At 35.3% G+C, this 18,924-nt stretch overlaps 2 protein-coding genes across 3 annotated transcripts; both read right to left on the bottom strand.

The window, feature by feature from the left end:
* Window positions 1–107: 107 nt before the first annotated feature.
* LOC117109186 (laccase-5-like) lies at window positions 108–8,957 on the bottom strand. 2 transcript variants are annotated; one of them, XM_033251436.1, is made up of 8 exons: window positions 7,837–8,957; window positions 7,075–7,340; window positions 6,196–6,860; window positions 5,722–5,933; window positions 4,103–4,386; window positions 2,895–3,039; window positions 2,264–2,406; window positions 108–1,872 (listed from the first exon to the last, which is right to left on the bottom strand). In XM_033251436.1, the coding sequence occupies exons 1-8, from the start codon at window positions 7,883–7,885 to the stop codon at window positions 1,777–1,779; spliced, it is 1,860 nt and encodes a 619-aa protein (XP_033107327.1). In that variant the 5' UTR covers window positions 7,886–8,957; the 3' UTR covers window positions 108–1,776. The 2 variants fall into 2 exon arrangements, 1 of the variants encoding a protein (XP_033107327.1); XR_004445483.1 differs by lacking the exon at window positions 2,895–3,039.
* A 166-nt stretch (window positions 8,958–9,123) lies between these two features.
* LOC117109188 (laccase-5-like) lies at window positions 9,124–17,793 on the bottom strand. The gene is made up of 8 exons (XM_033251441.1): window positions 17,695–17,793; window positions 15,918–16,183; window positions 14,607–15,271; window positions 13,900–14,111; window positions 13,070–13,353; window positions 12,279–12,423; window positions 11,466–11,608; window positions 9,124–9,222 (listed from the first exon to the last, which is right to left on the bottom strand). Exons 1-8 carry the CDS (start codon window positions 17,741–17,743, stop codon window positions 9,124–9,126), a joined length of 1,863 nt encoding a protein of 620 aa, XP_033107332.1. The 5' UTR covers window positions 17,744–17,793.
* Between the last annotated feature and the right edge of the window lie 1,131 nt (window positions 17,794–18,924).

Raw genomic sequence — 18,924 nt, 5'->3', positions numbered from 1 at the left:
GACTACAGGTAGATATTCACCAAAGAGACATTTTTTTTATAATTGGTCCGGCCGCGACCCTAAAAGGAGGCCCTTTGTAAAAAGAGAGCTTTTATTCTTTTTTTTTTTTTTTTTGCCTTTTTGTGCCATTTTTGTAGGTTTGGCCACGTATAAGCCTCTTATTATTCTCATGTTTACGACAGCTATGAAGACATAATAAGCGATCAGGTGAAACGTCGAGTTATTGAAATATTTTCCCCAACTTTATCATTTGAGACCCAAAAATTAAGGAACCGTAAAAATGGAAAAACTAAGCATACTAAGAAAGGGTCGCTAAAAAGTATAAACTGTACAGTTTCGGCAACACTTACAGAGGGGTTGTGGAATTAAAATTTGCGTTATAAATATAGCAAAATTTACTACGATTTTGGCACAATTTGCTTTTTGAGTTCAGTATGTGAAAAATAAAGTGGGTACCCTATAACAAGTGGGGACATCACCCATATTATGTACACATAAAAAGAAAAATACTGAAATAGACTGGCGGCGTTCAACAACTATCCTACAAAATATTATATTTTAAAAAATTGATATTTCGAGGCGGTCATCTTGAATTTCAATATGATTGCTGTCCTAGCTTTTTCGTCTCTAATTGAATTCTGTGATCCCAATAACCATTACTGCAACACAAAATTTACCCGTTTCAATTAAATAAGCGATAAGCGAATATATGATTTTTTCATCCAGACATTTACCACAAGGCAATTTTCCACACGTACTTTTGCCAACTGGTCTTTTGCCACCTTGAGGCCTGTGTCGACATCCGGTCATTTAACACACGGCAATTTCACATTCGGTAGTTTACCAATTGGCCTTTTATTACCTGAATTCATTTCCCCTCGGTGGCAAAAGACCGGGTGGTAAAAGGCCTGGTGGTAAATGGCCAGGTGGCAAATGACCTGGTGGCAAAGGGCCTATGCCCAAAACAAGGAACTTCTCTCATGATAGATCAGAAGAATTTTTACATAAATGAACAGGTAGGTTAAATAAAAACCTAAAAGTAAAGATGTTATGAACGTTGTCCAGCTTATATTCGCCGCTTATAAACAGATAATAACAGATAATATGAAGGCACTGATGCAATTTACATTTATTTACTGTTTGGCAATTATACTGGTATGATCACGTGATCATCTACATGTAGTATCACTATGTTTAATACTACCATTTGAAATTATCCAAACATATGGTACAGACTTATGCATTTACTCGTATAGATTAATACATAATTAATTCAAACAACAAATGAGTGGAATATGTAAATTAGAGAAAAAAACCCAATAAATAGATGATATTTATACAAAGTTATCCCTGAATACGGTGGGCATGGGTTGTGTAAACTTTGTTTATTTTTTGTAATCTTTTATATTTAGGTTTATGTTTCACGATGATTATTTTGGTCTTGAATGATACAAAAATAATATGGATTTAAAAGTGGAGCTTTAACTTGGTAATTAAGATGCTTGCCTTCCAGTCCCAAAGTTCTAGGTTCAGTTGCTGTTCAAGTTATTAATTTTATTATTTGATAATATACACCGTCAATTCCCTAAGCAAGCATTATAATGAGACTGTTATTGGAGTTACCTTGTTGATGAAATGATAGAAACAACTATAAAAGATAAATTGTGTAAGCCATATTGCAAATTTTATATTTACTTTAGACAATCAGTTCTAAAAACATAGGCATACTTCAAGCTGGCCTATTTTCCACTTTTCCAATGATAATCGTCCTAATTATTAATTTGAAGGCCACGGCCCACAGTTTGGAAAATCCTCAGGGGCTGCTGGAATTTCATCAGTCTCGCCGATTTGGAGAATTGTGCCTTGTCCAGTCTATTTTTAGAAATAAAAAGAATACATATTTATTAAAGAATGCAGAATACACTTTCTAATGGTGCAATATTTTCATATTTATAGATTCTTCTTCCCAACCATTTAATTAAATTAAATTAAATTAAATTCAATTGCTTCAGTATGCGTAAAATAATGTAAACTAATAGACTTTATATGATATTTGAATATTCCTGCCACTCCCATGTCCTTTGATATTTGGCTGTATATATTATTCATTCCATAGTATGTTTTCTGCGAACTTGTAATGTAAATATTTCTAAACCAAACAATTTCGTAGGATTAATACATGGTTAAAGTAGGAATACATCGTAACAAAATGTATACTTTGATACAAGCTAATGCTAATGAAATATTTTCAAATAATATTTACTTCTAAATGGCTGTTGGTTTGGCAATGGAAAAACCAATATCCTGGATTCTCCGTCTTCCACCTTATGATGACGTAGCCGAAACCTGGAACATTTACAGTGTCTTTGATGACAGCATTTGCGGGTGAAATTCGGGACAGCAAGCCTGAACAGAATATATAAATTATCAAGTAATATGTATGGCAGTTCATGACTGATTATTAAAGGAAAATATATTGTACGTACAGACATTAGAATAATATTTTAGGAATTTGTTTTTATTTAAGCATATTTAAACGTATTTGTTAGATCAAAATAATTATACTATTTAGTAAGAATTTGCGGTGTAAATGAAAATAACATTTTAATAAAGGTGGTGCATTTAAACATGTTTCTTGTGAATAGTAAGTTCTAGAGAAAGAATCTTAACTAGTTGAGCTTAACAGTCACTAAAATTTCTGCGGTATCACTTCAATCAATATATTCAAAAACATAGATTAAAGTATACAGCCATGTTTGTGATAATGTGTAAATGCTGTCTCTTATACACATCTAGATGTGTATAAGAGACAGCACCCATATTATGTACACATAAAAAGAAAAATACTGAAATAGACTGGCGGCGTTCAACAACTATCCTACAAACGCACGGACCTGCCTCATCGAGCGATCTAACGTAATCCTTTGTCGTCGCTGGTCCACTTCCGATGGTTTCTTGCGCTAGGATTCTGAATGAATTACCATGCATATGCATCGCGTAGTCATCCTCATTAACATTGACCATGATGAATTCTACAACCTATACGAAAAATAAGTTAATTATTAAGCCTGTTCTCCACTTGCGGATTTATTCGCGCTAGTCGAAAGCGTCGGTTCAGGCACATGCGCAATCACATTCCTATTGGAATTTTCGCTTCAGCGAAATCGGCAGTTAGGACTGTTTCTACTTCTTGCGAAGCGAAAAAAGTGCGCAACCAATCAGAGCTTGGATTGGATTTATTCGACGTAAACACCAAATAAATCGGTGTTTACGCTGATATCCTCATGATGCTTGGAATACACCTTAATCGGGAAAGCAACCTCGTGGTTTACAATTCAGGCAAAATTGCCAAAATTTAGAATTTCTCTTTGAATTATAAGCTTGTACTCTGACGTTTCCGGTGACATTGTGTTTTCTTAATTTATCGTAGTATAATGTCGCAAATTGGTGGCCTTACAATTTACAGTAAGACATTATTCTTATTCGTAATTTTGTTGTTAATAATTCACAATCACATGGATTAGCAAAAACCTGTATTTCGCCATGATGAGATGATATTATTGTAATATTATAGTAATGTAATAACGTGGGTTTTAATAATATAAAATGAAAAATAAGTTAGTTGGTTACATTGCATACGGTACTCTTTGTTTCTCTTTGTTTTATTTTTTTTTAAATCGGTTTTGGAAGCTAGTTTCGACATTAGAAAACATACATGAAGTCATATTACGGTAGCTTGATGCCTATCAATTAACTAATAAAAAAATCACCAAAATCCGTCAAATATCCGTAGTTGGATCCCCACCGGTGGTCCTTAGGCGGCCCCTGCCCCCCCCCCCAGCCAGGCGAGGCTCACCTAGCCCCCGGTTGATGGGGCCTTTAGCGTCATGTCGGGCAGATCCTGGCACTATCACTAGAGCTCAGGAACCGAACCGATGCCTTCGATTCGCGCCAATAAATTCGCCTAGTGGAAATTAATTATCAATATCATTATTATCGTCAAATGATTTTGTAGCGTAGGATACATAAGTGCTAGTGTATTGAAGTGGGAATTGGCCATTTCAATTTGTGTGAATTGATCAATACCAAATGAGATGCTCACCTGTCCAAGCGGCAGCTTTAAAACATTGGTGCAGTCACACACCTCTTCGGCACATTTGTCATAGAAGGAACTGTCCTGATTCGGATGACAGGTTTCTATGTTTGCTTGCTTATTTGACAGAATAGGAGCATTCGGGTAGATAAAGTTGACATTATCGATTTGGAAATTTGAAAGTACACCACTATCTAATGGCCGTCCGTCATCGCTGAAATATGTCGTCCGTAGTAAAGACAACGAGATGTAATATTTGGCATCTACACTATGTAGATCTTCATCAAAGTAATCTAGAGTAGAAAACATTTTCATCCCGTTTATTAGCAATGTTTATTTTTCTAAACACGGTTCGGCACATTAATTTTCTTTAATAACCAACATTAGAAAACAAAATACACATTTTCATTCAATAATAAGACTTAATGAAATAGTAAAATTTTCTTGTATTGTTTCAAAAGTTAGTAGTATTGTTTCAAAAACTTTTAGAAATTGAATGATTTGTAAGCAGTTGAAAAATATTATTTATTACATATACGTAGTATCGATTGTTTTTACTTCCTGAATGTGAGAACAGTTATGTGTGTTCACACGAGAGGACTTGCATTATATGAGCAGCTGGGTATTTTCTCCGAAAATCATGTTAATATTCCAAGCCTCTTAAGGTATACTTTTATGTGGTGCCATAATTTTCCGTCGGGAAGTTTGGACGAAGGGCCGATAGGCAGCAGGCGGTCACGAGTGTCACTTGTGGTGGGTAAATCTGCATTTATATCGGATCCGAACCGAAATTCGGAACGAGTTTCCGATGCACTGAACGCCAGCGTCCTTTTTACGCACTGATTCGATTTTCTGATCGGTTTGATAAGGTCTTCCTATTTGAAAATTCGAATTTGGTGTGAATGAGGCTCAAGCTCGTAGAAGACAAATTTTTGTGGCACCTAATGACTATCTTTAAAATTTGGGGATTCTTCTACGTTAGTAGGAAAAAATAATGATACACCATAATTTTAGTGTATAGAAGGAATGATAGCATGTGTTTCGTCGTGGTTTACTTTCGATGAATGTTCTGGATATCTTGCTTGCTCAATAAATTAATGCATTTCGGAAAATGAATTGTTTTTGTTTATTTTTTCAATTTTCTCATTGACCTATTGTTTCGAGTAGTCCTTGACCAAAACTACTGGGGGCTGCAGCTCTCACTTCCTCTTCTTTCGATGCATGTGCACTGCATGTCGGTAATGTAAATAAAAGCCTGGTTCTCACGAGAGCCCTAGTACCCGGATCGGGAGCTAACCGTTGGCGCTAACCGCTAGCACCTGCGTGAGAACGCCCGATCGGTTAGCGCTAATTGTTAGCCGTATCCGGATACCGCTAAGGTTAGCAAGCGCTTTTGGTTGGCAAGTTGAGGGCGTTTTTATCATCAACCAATCACACGTACGCGTTTACAATTTCCAGTTTCTTATTGGCCAGTGATTCGATCATCATATTGTTAGTATCCGGGTCGGGAATTTCTCGCGTGGACGCACGGCAGCTAACGGTTAGCAGGATCCGGATCCTGCTAACCGTTAGCTGCCGTGTGAGAACATAGCCTATGTGAAATGCTAATGTTGGTGCCTATTTCCTACCAAGCGGGTATGATTCCAGTACTGAAAATATCGCTGTATCTGTAAGTTGCGCGGGGACTTCTGGAACCGGCAAGCATGAAAGTTCTTCTTTTGAACCAGTACTGTACTGTAACATGGCAACTCCGTCATCAACACACTCGGTAGATGAGGTTCCAGCTAAAAATATACAGTAAGATGCTGGCTTAGCAGTTGCTTTCAACAGGAAGTCATATCTGTAATTAGCAATCAATGAAACATTACCAAAATAAATTCAAAATGTTAATGTTCTACTATGTTTATATACTGGGTACCGGTTCATGTATCCTGAATATGTTAAAATGGTTAATTGTTAATAAGAGTAAAAATGATGCACAACTCCCTTCGAAATAAGGAAAAATTATATTAAAATAAAATTAATTGGTTGTTTAATTATTGCATTTGTTGAGACATAACTAACATCACTAAAAAAAAAATTAAAGAGATTCAACGTTAAACCTTTCTCCTGGAGCTATAACGAAGGAATCTACTTCTTTGGGTCTCACTTCAGATCCATCTACTGCGATGATAGTCAGAGGATGTGATTCAATTGATACTTGTAAATTACACAAAGCAAAAGCCGCGCTGATCACCCGAAAACGGTACGTCATACCTTCTTCAACTTTAAAACTTGAAAGTGGTGTGAAGTAGGTCTCTCCATACTCATCATTAAATGGAACTTCCTTCGCCCTTCCATTCACTAATATTGAAAATGTTTGTTCTTCTGGTATGACGTATCTGGTGGGACTTTCCGTCATCAAAAATGTACTCATGGCGGGTCGACTCTTCCAGTCCGCCAACATCACCACATGCTCCGGAAGATCAAAATCATAGGCATATCCATTATGTTCAACTTCCCTCGCTTGCCTTACAATCAATGAACCGTACATACCATCATCCCTCTGGTAACCAGAATGGGCGTGCCACCAATGGGTCCCTGCCGGGTCTGCTTTAAATTCATAGGTAAATGAAGACGAAGACACAACTGGACATTGTGTTATCATGGATGCACCGTCCATCCAGTTTGTACCGACTTGATGTATTCCATACCAATGGATTGTCAAGGCACCGTGGTCTTGTAGATTATTAACCAATTTCACTCGAACTGTATCACCTTCACACACCTGAAAATGAAGAATACATAATATCCTTTCTAAATACTGATAGAAGACTATCAATATGTGCTCATCAACGCTTGTACAGAATCTGAGTGTGTTCATGCCCAGAGTTTCATCCAAGCGAGGCAAACAACCATTTTGCTCTCTCTTTGTGCAGAAAACTAATAACATAGGCCTAGTCATGACATTAAGTATATGTTTGAGTGAATGCATTCTTTACCTGAATGCTCGGTCCGGGTATCGTGCTGTTGGTGACGACAACTGGTCGAGCGGAACCGTCAAGCGCTACACATTCTTCTAAGTAGCAGTCGTCCAACATTACTGGACAATCGAAGCAGTATGAAGACATGGAGTAGAACCATTTTGCTGAGAATACATATTCACATACTTTCGGTTTTGCAGGATATTCACAGGTACGCAGACAGTCGTGTGTTTCCAAAGCATCAACTCTTTCTTTGCCTTGGCATTCCAAACTTAGAATCAAACCTATAATGTTTTTGAAAAAAATATTTCTGAATTTACTACCATAGTGTAAAAATTGACCTGTTAAATATTGAAATATCTGAAAATAATTTATCTATATATTATAATTATGTTCGTCTCTACTGTTTATTTTATATAGAGCTGATGTATTGACCCATATGAAAATAATCTATATATTATATATAGGCCTACATAACTACAGTAATACTTATTTTGATCTGTCTAGTAGACTTATTATATTTTCTGTTGAATAATATGGATGACATATGGGCTACAATAATGAACCTATACACTTATTGTACAGTAATAAGGTCTTGCAAATCGTGTGCTTAGTCCAAAGCGAGCACACGAGGGCAGCTTTAAATCAATAAAATGTTCTTTTAAAAAGTCTGACCACGGGCACCGTGGGCTGACTTTACCTTTTACTCTTTACTTTCAAATTACTATTAATTATAATATATTTACTTAAAATACATTTTTAAAAGAAAAAAATCCTTACTGTAGTTTAATGAAACAAAAAGAATCTTCGCCACCAATGACAGCGCCATTGCTGATACCTTTACTTGCTGTTTTACGAATATATGATGGATAATGAAAGCTTAGCGCTTTGTAAACATTGACATGAATTTCATTAACAGATTTAAGGGTCTAATATTTTTAACTGCCATTTTGATATTAAATATTTATTATAGTATATTCATTTTTTTGAACATATTCTGAAATATCATTAGAATATTCACATTTACAATTATAAACTGCTAAGTAGACACAAATATTAATATACATCTCTATAATTCGCCATTTTATACACTATTTCCTATTTCTATGTTATACCAGGGTAAAATGACTACCGGTACTTCCTAGTTATACTATGCCCATTATAATTATATATCTGTACACAAACGCTTTAGAAATTGTATTTTAGTCGGTAGATGCTGTGATAGCTCTTCGTAAACACGGATATGAATATTATTAACGAATTGCAGGGTAAATATGTTGACTGTAATTCTCACCTTTAAGCCTCTAAAACAATTAAATGAGTTATTATTGAATTCAATTCGGTACAGTATGTTATTCAATTTCTATGTATTAATACAGTAAAAAGGAACTCAGTTAATGATAAAATTGTGGCAAATAAATTATTATTATTATTATTATTATTATTATTATTATTATTATTATTATTATTATAATAATTCATGAGTAGTAAATTATTGAAATAACACAAAACAAAAGAAACATCCCGATACGTTACGTAGACATATTATTAATCAGTTTCACAATTGTTCTATGTGTGTACATAATTTTAAATACATTCTATATATCTAAAAAAAAATACATAACTTAAATTAGTATATATAAATTGTATGTTACAAATAAACGATGATTTTGAGCTAGCATATTATGATGATTGAGGGATCCCTCATGAATTCACATGTACTGCAGGGCAAAAGTATTTAATCTACAGTAGTGTCATATTAAACTGCTCTGCTCTCGTGTGTTTATGATCTTGTTCCAGTCAATCACGGAGCAGATTATATATAATTTATTTTTATATTTATATATATATAATTTGTTTTTATATTTATATATACATATATATATATATATATATATATAATGAATAAATGTAGTTGGCAATACTAGCAACGTATAGTGCTCGATACACGTGATAATGCAGATACTCGCACAACCCTTGTATTCTCTCACTCCTGAAGATTGCATTAGCATGAAACAGTCTGTAGAGTGATAATACCCAGTTCTACAAGTGTATAAGAGACAGTTATCAACTCTTCGTAACCCATGGACCACATTTAGGCATATCGTCGGGTGGCAACGGAATTTCGTCAATCTCGCCGATTTGTAGTATTGTAGCTTGTCCTGTCTATTGAAGATATAAGAATTGAGTAAAATCATAATATTATATGTAATTCATTTATATTCAGTTTGTATTAAATTATTCACATTCATCAAATGTGTACAATAACCTGTGAGTTCAAAAACAACAAAACTAAACGCATTTATACAAAACTTACAATCAAACTTGACAACCATAAGGAAAACAGGCACAGTTTAAAATAAACCTTTCCTCTAAGCCCCGCCCATTGGATGACGCTGTGACAGCTCAAGTGTGCTTGTGGAACGTGTGCTCGGCTTTTTTTTCCGTAGGTAAGTTTGGTAAAATTTCATGAATCATTCAAGTCTGTGTCAGCCCATGATCAGCCTGATATCAGCTGCTTTGTACATTATCGCGATAGGACCTAGTTTTCAGACCTAGTATAGGCCTTGCATTTGAATCAATGCAAAAATATAACCAGTGATTGAATTGACTCAGTTGATTCTGAATTTTAATACATTAACCTAAATTTACTATCCGGAACACAAAATTTCGTGATGATACAGACAGAAACAGGTGGAAGAGTTTAGAAGAAGGGTAGGCTATACTGTATGTTCAACAGTGGACTGAGGGAAACTCCACTGTCGTAGACATCGATGTCGCTCGATGCTGATATGAATAATGATATGGAAGTAGCGGATCTGGGAGAGTGAATAGGTGGCTAACCTAGAGTTCCTATAGGCTAGTCACCCCAACCCCACCCCACCTTCGGTTACCGTTAAACAATGATCAATGTTTGTGTGTGTGTGTGTTGTTTTTTTCGTGAATACATTACGTGTAGAAAGCTACCCTGTAAAACATACACTTTCTATTTTAAGCTTTTCAGATGCCATTTCCAAAAAAAAAATCAAATCGCACCTCGCATTATTTAATTACTCCCCTTTGCTAAATCATAGATCCGCCACTGGATAGGGCTACGAACGATATACATTTAGTTACTTATTTTATATGATGTCAGCATCGAGCGAAGACTTAGCTTACACAGTGGAACTTTTAACAGACTTCAAAAACAACTATTTAGTACTGTAGTACTGTACTTTGTGTTTGCAGACTGACAATAAATGTAATGTATTAAAATTCAGAATATCACATCAATCGCTTGTTTTAATTTTTGTATTGATTCAAATACAAGACAAGACCCATATTGTTTGTATATTGTCTGCACATGCCATGCACCACTATTACGATAGACAGGGCTTAACGCGAACCCTCGTGGGGCAGAGGTGGGTGTGGTCTCACGAAATGTCCCCCAACCCACTTAATATTTCAAAAAAGATCTGCGTTGTGTTCCGGATAGTAAATTTAGGTTAATGTATTAAAATTCAGAATCAACTGAGTCAATTCAATCACTGGTTTTAATTTTGCATTGATTCGAATACAAGGCCCGTACAAGATTAAAAACTAGGTCCTATCGCGATAATATACAGAGATGCTAATATCAGGCTGACCATGGGCTGACATAGACTTGAGCGCATGCGCAAAATATGGTCTATAAAAAACAGTTATGAATAATTCATGAAATTTTTCCAAACTTACCTACGAAAAGAAGATTTGCGTGCGCTTGTTCTATAACCATGTTGTGATTGGTTGTTAAGTTTGACGGACACTTTGGAAAGGTCCCTTATTATTCTATAGGGGCCACCAATGAACACGCTCTATTTAGTTTATAAGAACATTTATATATTCGACATTTTTAATTTAGAGTTAAATGTTAATGTTAATGTATTAATATTTTATAATTTAAAAGTAAGAAAACATTGTAAAAACAACAATAATTGAAAATGCTTTATTCAAAATCTCTTCTCTACATGTAACGAAAATGGGGAGGTTTTTTTTTTTTTTGTTTTTTTTTTTTGTTTTCCTAAAGCGGACATTTAAATAAATATGTGATTTTATTTAAGCCGCCTACCAGCTCATACTAACACTTTGAGTATACTTTTGATCAGCATAATATTATCTTCCATTTTAATTTAATCCGTCTTTAAATAAATGTTAAAAATGATCCATTCAAAAAAAAAAAAAAAAAACGGGCACTAAATTCATGTTATAATAGCTGCATGTATGTAAAGCTCTGTCCAGATTATCAAATTTTCTTGGACAAAAACCTGTTGTATCCCCATAGATAGTAATGATATGCCTACGTATATATGGCCATTATGTGACGTCATCATGACCATATTTAAGCATGTCACATGATTTTGTCAAATGAAATTTGATTGTCTGGAGCTTACCTCTAAATGACTATTAGTTTGACAATGAAAAAGCCAATATCCTGGATTCTCCGTCTTCCACCTCAATATTACGTAGCCGTAAGCCGGGACATTCACGGTATCTTTAATGAGAGCATGCTCGGGTGAAATTCGGGAGAGCTTTCCTATGATTCACAAAATATATAACGTATGTATTTTGTTATTGTTATTGCTTCTTTAAGTACATTATTTATATTCTGCCAGAAAAATCTGGAAAATCTCTAAATATGCAACAATACTATGCTCATTTACACTATTAGATATTCTAATACGACATAGCTAGATTAATCAAATCAATTTTCTTGTAGCCTCTCATCTCTTAACTTTTTAATGTTCAATTTGTAGAAGCATACAGTACATGTAGTGACGTAGCAGCTGTGCACCCTCACTGGATAAAATCCAAAATCAGGGCCCCCAGGACCCGCTTCTTTATTTTTATGCCTACGGTATGTAAATTATGTAATTTTGTGAATAAATGAAAATACATCCCCACGGTGGATGGGCCCGAAGACGCAGAGGCCCTAACTAGGCATCAGGGCGGCGCCAGGACTTGCCTGACGCCGCCGGGGTGGTGGGGAGGGGTTGGGGGAGAACTAAATACTTTTTTGTTTTCTCCCCGACGGGGAACCCCAGTACCGGTATAGCCACCACCGCTAAGCATCTTCGTTAGCTAGAACCAAATTACACTATTTTTTGTAACACACAGTACTTTAGTCATAAAAGTAATGCAAGAAATAGAATTTGATTTTCAGTGCGATTATTTTTACAGTCCGTGATGAATAGCAGTGCCCGCACCTTCTTTATCAAGATCTTCTAAATAATCCTTTGTTAGCGGTTGTTCATCTCCAATGGTCTCTTGTGTCAGAACTCTGAATGAGTTGCCATGCATATGCATCGAGTAATCAGCCTCATTTACATTGAAAACAATAAATTCTACAACCTGTTATAAATAGAAAGTATAAAGTATAAACTGAATGTTAATATCAAAAATGTACAATAATTGGGAGCCTTTTATTTATAGACTACGTCCAATACGTATTATATTATTATATATACTTACAAAAGTATACATAAACCCACAAAACATGTAATAGTCTATACTAATACACATTATTATCATCGGCCTATATGCCAAGCCCTAGAGAAGTATTTTTATTGCAATATATGAGATAAATGACATTTTTGGTGAGGCAATTAATTGACTGTCTTATCCGAAATATGTGGTTTGTTTGGTTGCTCTTGAATGATTGTGTAGAATCAAGCAAGGAGCATGTTTTGCATGATGAACCACAAAGATGACTACCCAAAGTATGGTTGTCGCAAGAGTTAATTTGCCTCTTGAATTTAGATCGTACTAATATATCACGAAGGTTAGGTGGTCTGCGATAGGCTATGAACGGTGTATCCGGAAAAACAGACCTAAGACGTTCTGTGGTCTGTAGGATGGGCATATGTTTCTGAATTATAGCCCTTAGTGGTGGTAACCTAGGGTGATAGGTTGTGACCAGTGGCATTTATATATATATATATATATACTTGATAAAGTATTATACCTAATATTTTGCCGTGTTAACATACTCTCTCACCTTTCCAAGGGGCAGCTTTATAACACTTGTGCAGTCACACACCTCCTTGGCACAATTGTCATAGAAAGACTTGTCCTGATTCGGATAACACGTTTCTATGTCGTCCCGATTAGTTGACAGAATTGGAGAATTTGGGAAGACAAAATTGACATTGTCAATTTGGAAATTTGAAAGTACACCACTATCTAAACGCCTTCCGTCATCAGTGTAATACGTCGTTAGTAGTAAAGACAAGGAGACGTAATATATGGCATCTACGGTATATAGATCTAGATCTAGTGTATCTAGGAAAGAAAACAACAACATACATATCATGTGTTCATTCTCGTCATCTATCGTCATTGATTGATTGATTGATTAATTGATTGATTGATTGATTGATTGATTGGATCGATTGAGTGTAATTAGAAAAGAAAACAAGAAGAAAATATATATGTTTGTAACGTAATTAATTATTGAAATCTGTCGGAAATGATTGTTTGATATTGACTAATTGACTGATTTACTGATTGCTTGATATTGACTGATTGACTTATTGACTGACAGATTGATTGATTGATTGATTGATTGATTGATTGGCTGACTGACTGACTGACTGATTGGTTCATTGTATCATTCGTTCATTCATTCATTGACGGATTAATAGATGGATTGATTGATTGATTGATTGATTGATTGATTGATTGATTGATTGATTGATTGATTGATTGTTTGATTGATTGATTGATTGATTGGTCGATATGTTTGTTGGTTGATTGGTTACACTGATTGATTGATTGATTGATCGATCAAAATATTCATTGATTGATTTAAATTTTCTTCCTCCCTACCCAGTGGATCTGACTCTAGTACGGAAAATATCGCTGTATCTGTAAGAGACGCAGGGACGTCTGGGACAGGTAAGCATGAAGGTATTTCTTTTGAACCAGTACTGTACTGCAACACGGCAACTCCATCATCAACACACTCGGTAGATGATGTTCCAACGGTATATATACAATACGAAGCCGGCTCAGCAGTTGCTTTCAACAGGAAGTCGTACCTAATACAATTCAGAAACAAATATGTATTTCTCTACACCCACGTGATATTCACTACCGTACTATTTTAACGTTATTGTTCAAATATACTAAACAGATGGCAGTGTATCTAGTATATTTTGAATTAGCCCTACTTGAGGAGGAAATATTGTATAGGAATTATTTGACAAGAATTGATTCTGTAAATCTGGGTGGAAAGATGGAATTTTAACTAGTCAGATAGTTTCGTATTATTTATTACGTAATCAGATATAATGTTATGGTATCCCATACAATAATTTAATCATGGCTTAATTATCATTTTACTACACGCGAAAATGCGTTGTTAATGAAAAAAAAAAGATTCTTTTAGAAATCTGTCTGCAAATGTAGCGAACAGATCTTATAGAATAAAATTAGAAATTTGTCCCAGAATAAGAAATAATTTCGAGTCATATTCTGCAGTAGACATAGGTTTTTATAATATTAAAGGAAGTCAGAAACATTCCATCACAAACCTTTCTCCTGGAGCTATAACGAAGGAATCTACTTCTTTGGGACTCACTTGAGAACCATCTACTGCGAAGACAGTAAGGGGATGTGAATCAATTGATACTTGCAAATTACACAGAGCAAAAGCCGCGCTGATCACCCGAAAACGGTATGTCATTCCTTCGTCAACTTCAAACGTTGAAAGAGGTGTGAAGTAGGTGTTATTATTTTCATCATAAAAGGGAATTTCGTTCGCCCTTCCATTCACCAATATTGAAAACGTTTGCTCTTCTGGAATGACGTATCTGGTTGGACTTTCCGTCATCAAAAATGTACTCATGGCGGGTCGACTCTTCCAGTCCGCCAACATCATCACATGCTCCGGAAGATCAAAATCATATGCATAGCCATTGTGTTGAACTTCTCTCGCTTGTCTTACAATCAATGATCCATACATACCATCACACCTCTGGTAACCAGAATGGGCGTGCCACCAATGGGTCCCAGCTGGATCTGCTGTAAATTCATAGGTGAATGAAGACGAAGACACAACTGGACATTGCGTTATCATAGATGCACCGTCCATCCAGTTTGTACCCTCTTGATGCATTCCATACCAATGGATTGTCAAGGCACCGTGGTCTTGTAGATTATTAATCAATTTCACTCGAACTGTATCACCTTCACACACCTGAAAGTAAAGACTAATATTTTTAAATGGATGATGCAATTACTGTATTTATATATATATATATATATATATATATATATGTATATATATATATACACACTTATAGGAACCATATGAATAATTGTGTGTAAATCCGTATAATAAAATACATGTTACGATCGCGCCGCAGTGTGCGGTCGTAACGAGAGGAATATCTAATTCTCTTCAAACAATCAAACGAGAAAATCAATCTTGTTTGTATTAATACTTCATTGATTTGTCATACCTGCTGGTATTGTGATATGTTACCGGTAACCATTCGAAGGTTTCCTTTTAATTAAACGGTCTGTTTCTTATTAATTCTTAATTATTTTCGAAGATAAATTAAAATAACCTTTTTTTTTGTTTTCTTGTAAATCGAATCGCACTTAAGCTTGTGCTGTCATGATTTCGATATTATTTCCAATCTAAATCAGAAAGTGTTTAGTACCACTTAGGCTTAGTTACAAATCTTTTCATGCTGTATTACCTTATTTTCCTGGCTAGCGCCCCCACACTCCCATCCCCCACCCCCAAACCACCTCACTTAATCGTGGAACCCTTCGACAAATAAACATAATGAGCTAATGGCATATATTCTTATTTTCATTTTTGATTATTTTTTTACCTGGATGCTCGGTCCGGGTATCGTGCTGTTGGTTACGACAACTGGTCGAGCGGAACCGTCAAGTGCTACACATCCGTCTAAGTAGCAGTCGTCCACATTCAATGGGCAATCGAAACAGTAGGATGACATGGAGTAGAACCATTTTGCTGAGAATACATATTCACATACTTTCGGTTCTGCAGGATATTCACAGGTACGCAGACAGTCTTGTGTCCACGAAGCATCAACTCTACCTTTGGCCTGGCATTCCAAACTCAGAATCAAACCTACCACAAGTGTGTATTTTGACAAAATATTATCATTTTAAATAAATACGTTCAGTAAATTAGGCTTCCAAAATTTTATAATCGCCACAGGGTCTATTTAACCATTTAAGGCATATTGTCTGCTAATAAACTTGAACAATAAAGGACAATTCGTATCGATTACCTTGTATGTTTAAATAACTTGATCTTTCAATGTAAAACTCTTCTCTAATTAACAAACACACAAATAAGTCCATATTATTCTGATACATGATCTTTTATTGCTTCGTAATCAAGTACTTTGACACGTAGTAAATGATCTTTGAATACAAAATGAACTATTTTAATTTGTGTCTTCGAAATAGAAAAACTTTAAGCATTGAATTTATGCAAGACTTGCGTTATTACGTGTGGTATTATAGGGGGGACTATTTTCCGGACATGAGTAAGCGATTATCTTTTGGTGTTTTGCCCAATTCATATGAAAGATGCCGTGGCAGCACCCAGCACCAGCAGAGAAGAAGAATTTAAGTCTTGTTTTTGAAACGGCAGGCTCCACCACCTCCCGCTCTCGTTGGCAACGGTACTCTTTCGACCCTCCAAAACTTCTCAGAACATCCTATCACTGCAGTAGTGGCGATCCACAACTGCCCTGTGAAAATGTTAATTAAGCATAAGAGGCTTAGGCCTAATTCATTTACTCTACTCATTGCTAAGAAAAATAATAGAGCGTTACATAGTTGATCGTAAGTGTATATGCATGTATTCTTGACGGTTTTCAAATTCAAAAATGGGAATCCTTGTGCAGCACCAACCAACGTTTAACGAATAAGAAACGTAATAATATAATGATATTAGGCTTATATATAATAATATATTGTATATAATTTCTGAATAAATAAACAACCTTTTTGCTATTAAGTTATACAATGTGCTAGCGATGTTATTATTATTGTACCTTTAAGTCGGTCCATGTAATTGGCAAACCGGCAAAAAGTGCAACTTTTTTCATTCCGTGGGGAGAATGTCTAGTCCTGTTGTGACTTTCTGGTGTGTGAATCAAAATTAACAACTGACCAATCAGAAAGCGCTAGAAATACGCCCTTGTACACGCACGTGTTTACGTACGTTTACGCTATCTTTCAGTTGTGGGACCTTAGCAATTGGGGCTTAGCGGAAAGGTCTATTGCACACAAACTACCAGGCGTTATGGTTAGCAAATGTAGATAACTTGCCTTTGCCCAGGACACAAGCGAAATGCAAAGCAAGAGGTTCGAACCACCGACCTCTATGTTGAGAACCTTACTCTGCGCCAATACTAACAATATGCTGTAAATGTGACGGTTATTCGAAGAGCTAAACGATCACACCAGAATTTAAAGCTCGACTCCCTAGCCGGACCTTGAACCTAAAAGGAACTGTATCTCGTAGCAAAACGCTTGACTACTTAAGAACTGTGATTAGATGCATGAAACTATCTAAAGTTCATACGATATATATAAATACAAATCTAAAGATAAATAAATTCTTACTGCAGTTTAATGTAAAGAAAAACACTTTCAACGCCAACGACAGAAACATTGCTACAATCCTTATCAATATGCAATTTGAAGAACTTTTCCCAAATGACACTCAAGTTGGTAAATATTATAGTATAAATGGTGTGTAAGATTCGTAAACATTTACATACATCTCATTAAATAATTATACAGGTATTGGCCAATACGTTTGGCTGCCTTCACATGAACACAGGTCTTAATGCGTATTTGCTTAATTTAGTGTCATAGTATATAACACCCTGCTCGGTAAACATGATATGGAAGAAATGTATTTTGAAAATATTTATTCAGGATAACACATATACAGGCAGGTAACTTGTTTAAATCTGATCCTGGTTTATAATGAAAGAATACTTAAATCAAATTGGATTAAATACAAATAAATCAAAACTATAATGAATTTTTTAATAAAATGTCTAATAATTGTATCATTTGTATTTCTCTCCTACAATGTATGTGGATTTTGAAAGAATTTTCAGACCAATTAATAATGCTATTTAACACTTAAATTTAAAGAAAAATCAATGATACCTCAAATTTAGGTACGTATTCAAGCCCGTATGCAGGATTTCTAAAGTAAGGTTCAAACTCATCTCAGCTTTCAAGGTATTAATCAATTAAATCATGTAAGCATTTTACAACAAAAATAATGCTATGTAATTGCTTTTTTGAACCATATCAAGTAAGGATTCTAAGCCTGTCAGCAAAATCGCGTTCAACAATCTATACATTTTATTGACTGTTAATATCTATCTTAAGGCTCTTTTTTGGTGTGGATTCCACAAAGGGGCAATGTATTCGATACTGGGACGACAAAGAGCATTAAAAAATCTAAGTAATATTGTAGTATCGTTAAAACCAACAAACCGTTTGATAAACCCTAACATTTCCATTGATTCCACCGATACATTATTAAAATGGGTTGACCATAGGTCACCTGAAAAGTCGATATCCATGCAAGTTTCCTATACTTCGTGCCCAACGTACAGGACGCCCTTCTGTTGCTAAGTATATCCAGACGCAAAAGGCGCCCTTCCTTTTCCACTAATGGAGGAAAACTTTTTCACTAAGAGTGTGTCCGGCCATGCGATTCTGCACTGTATTGTTGTTTTATTCTTTACTGATTCATGATTATGCTTTAATTGTTTTGTGTATTATTTGGATAATAGCAACGATTTCTACCGCCACCAAGGAGGTTATGTA

The sequence above is a fragment of the Anneissia japonica genome, unplaced genomic scaffold (genome assembly GCF_011630105.1).
Source record: "Anneissia japonica isolate Jap-2015-1 unplaced genomic scaffold, ASM1163010v1 scaffold287970_len125826_cov170, whole genome shotgun sequence".
NCBI lineage: Eukaryota > Metazoa > Echinodermata > Crinoidea > Comatulida > Comatulidae > Anneissia > Anneissia japonica.
Note: the sequence above shows the minus strand (reverse complement) of the source record. Positions and strands in the feature narration are given on the sequence as shown.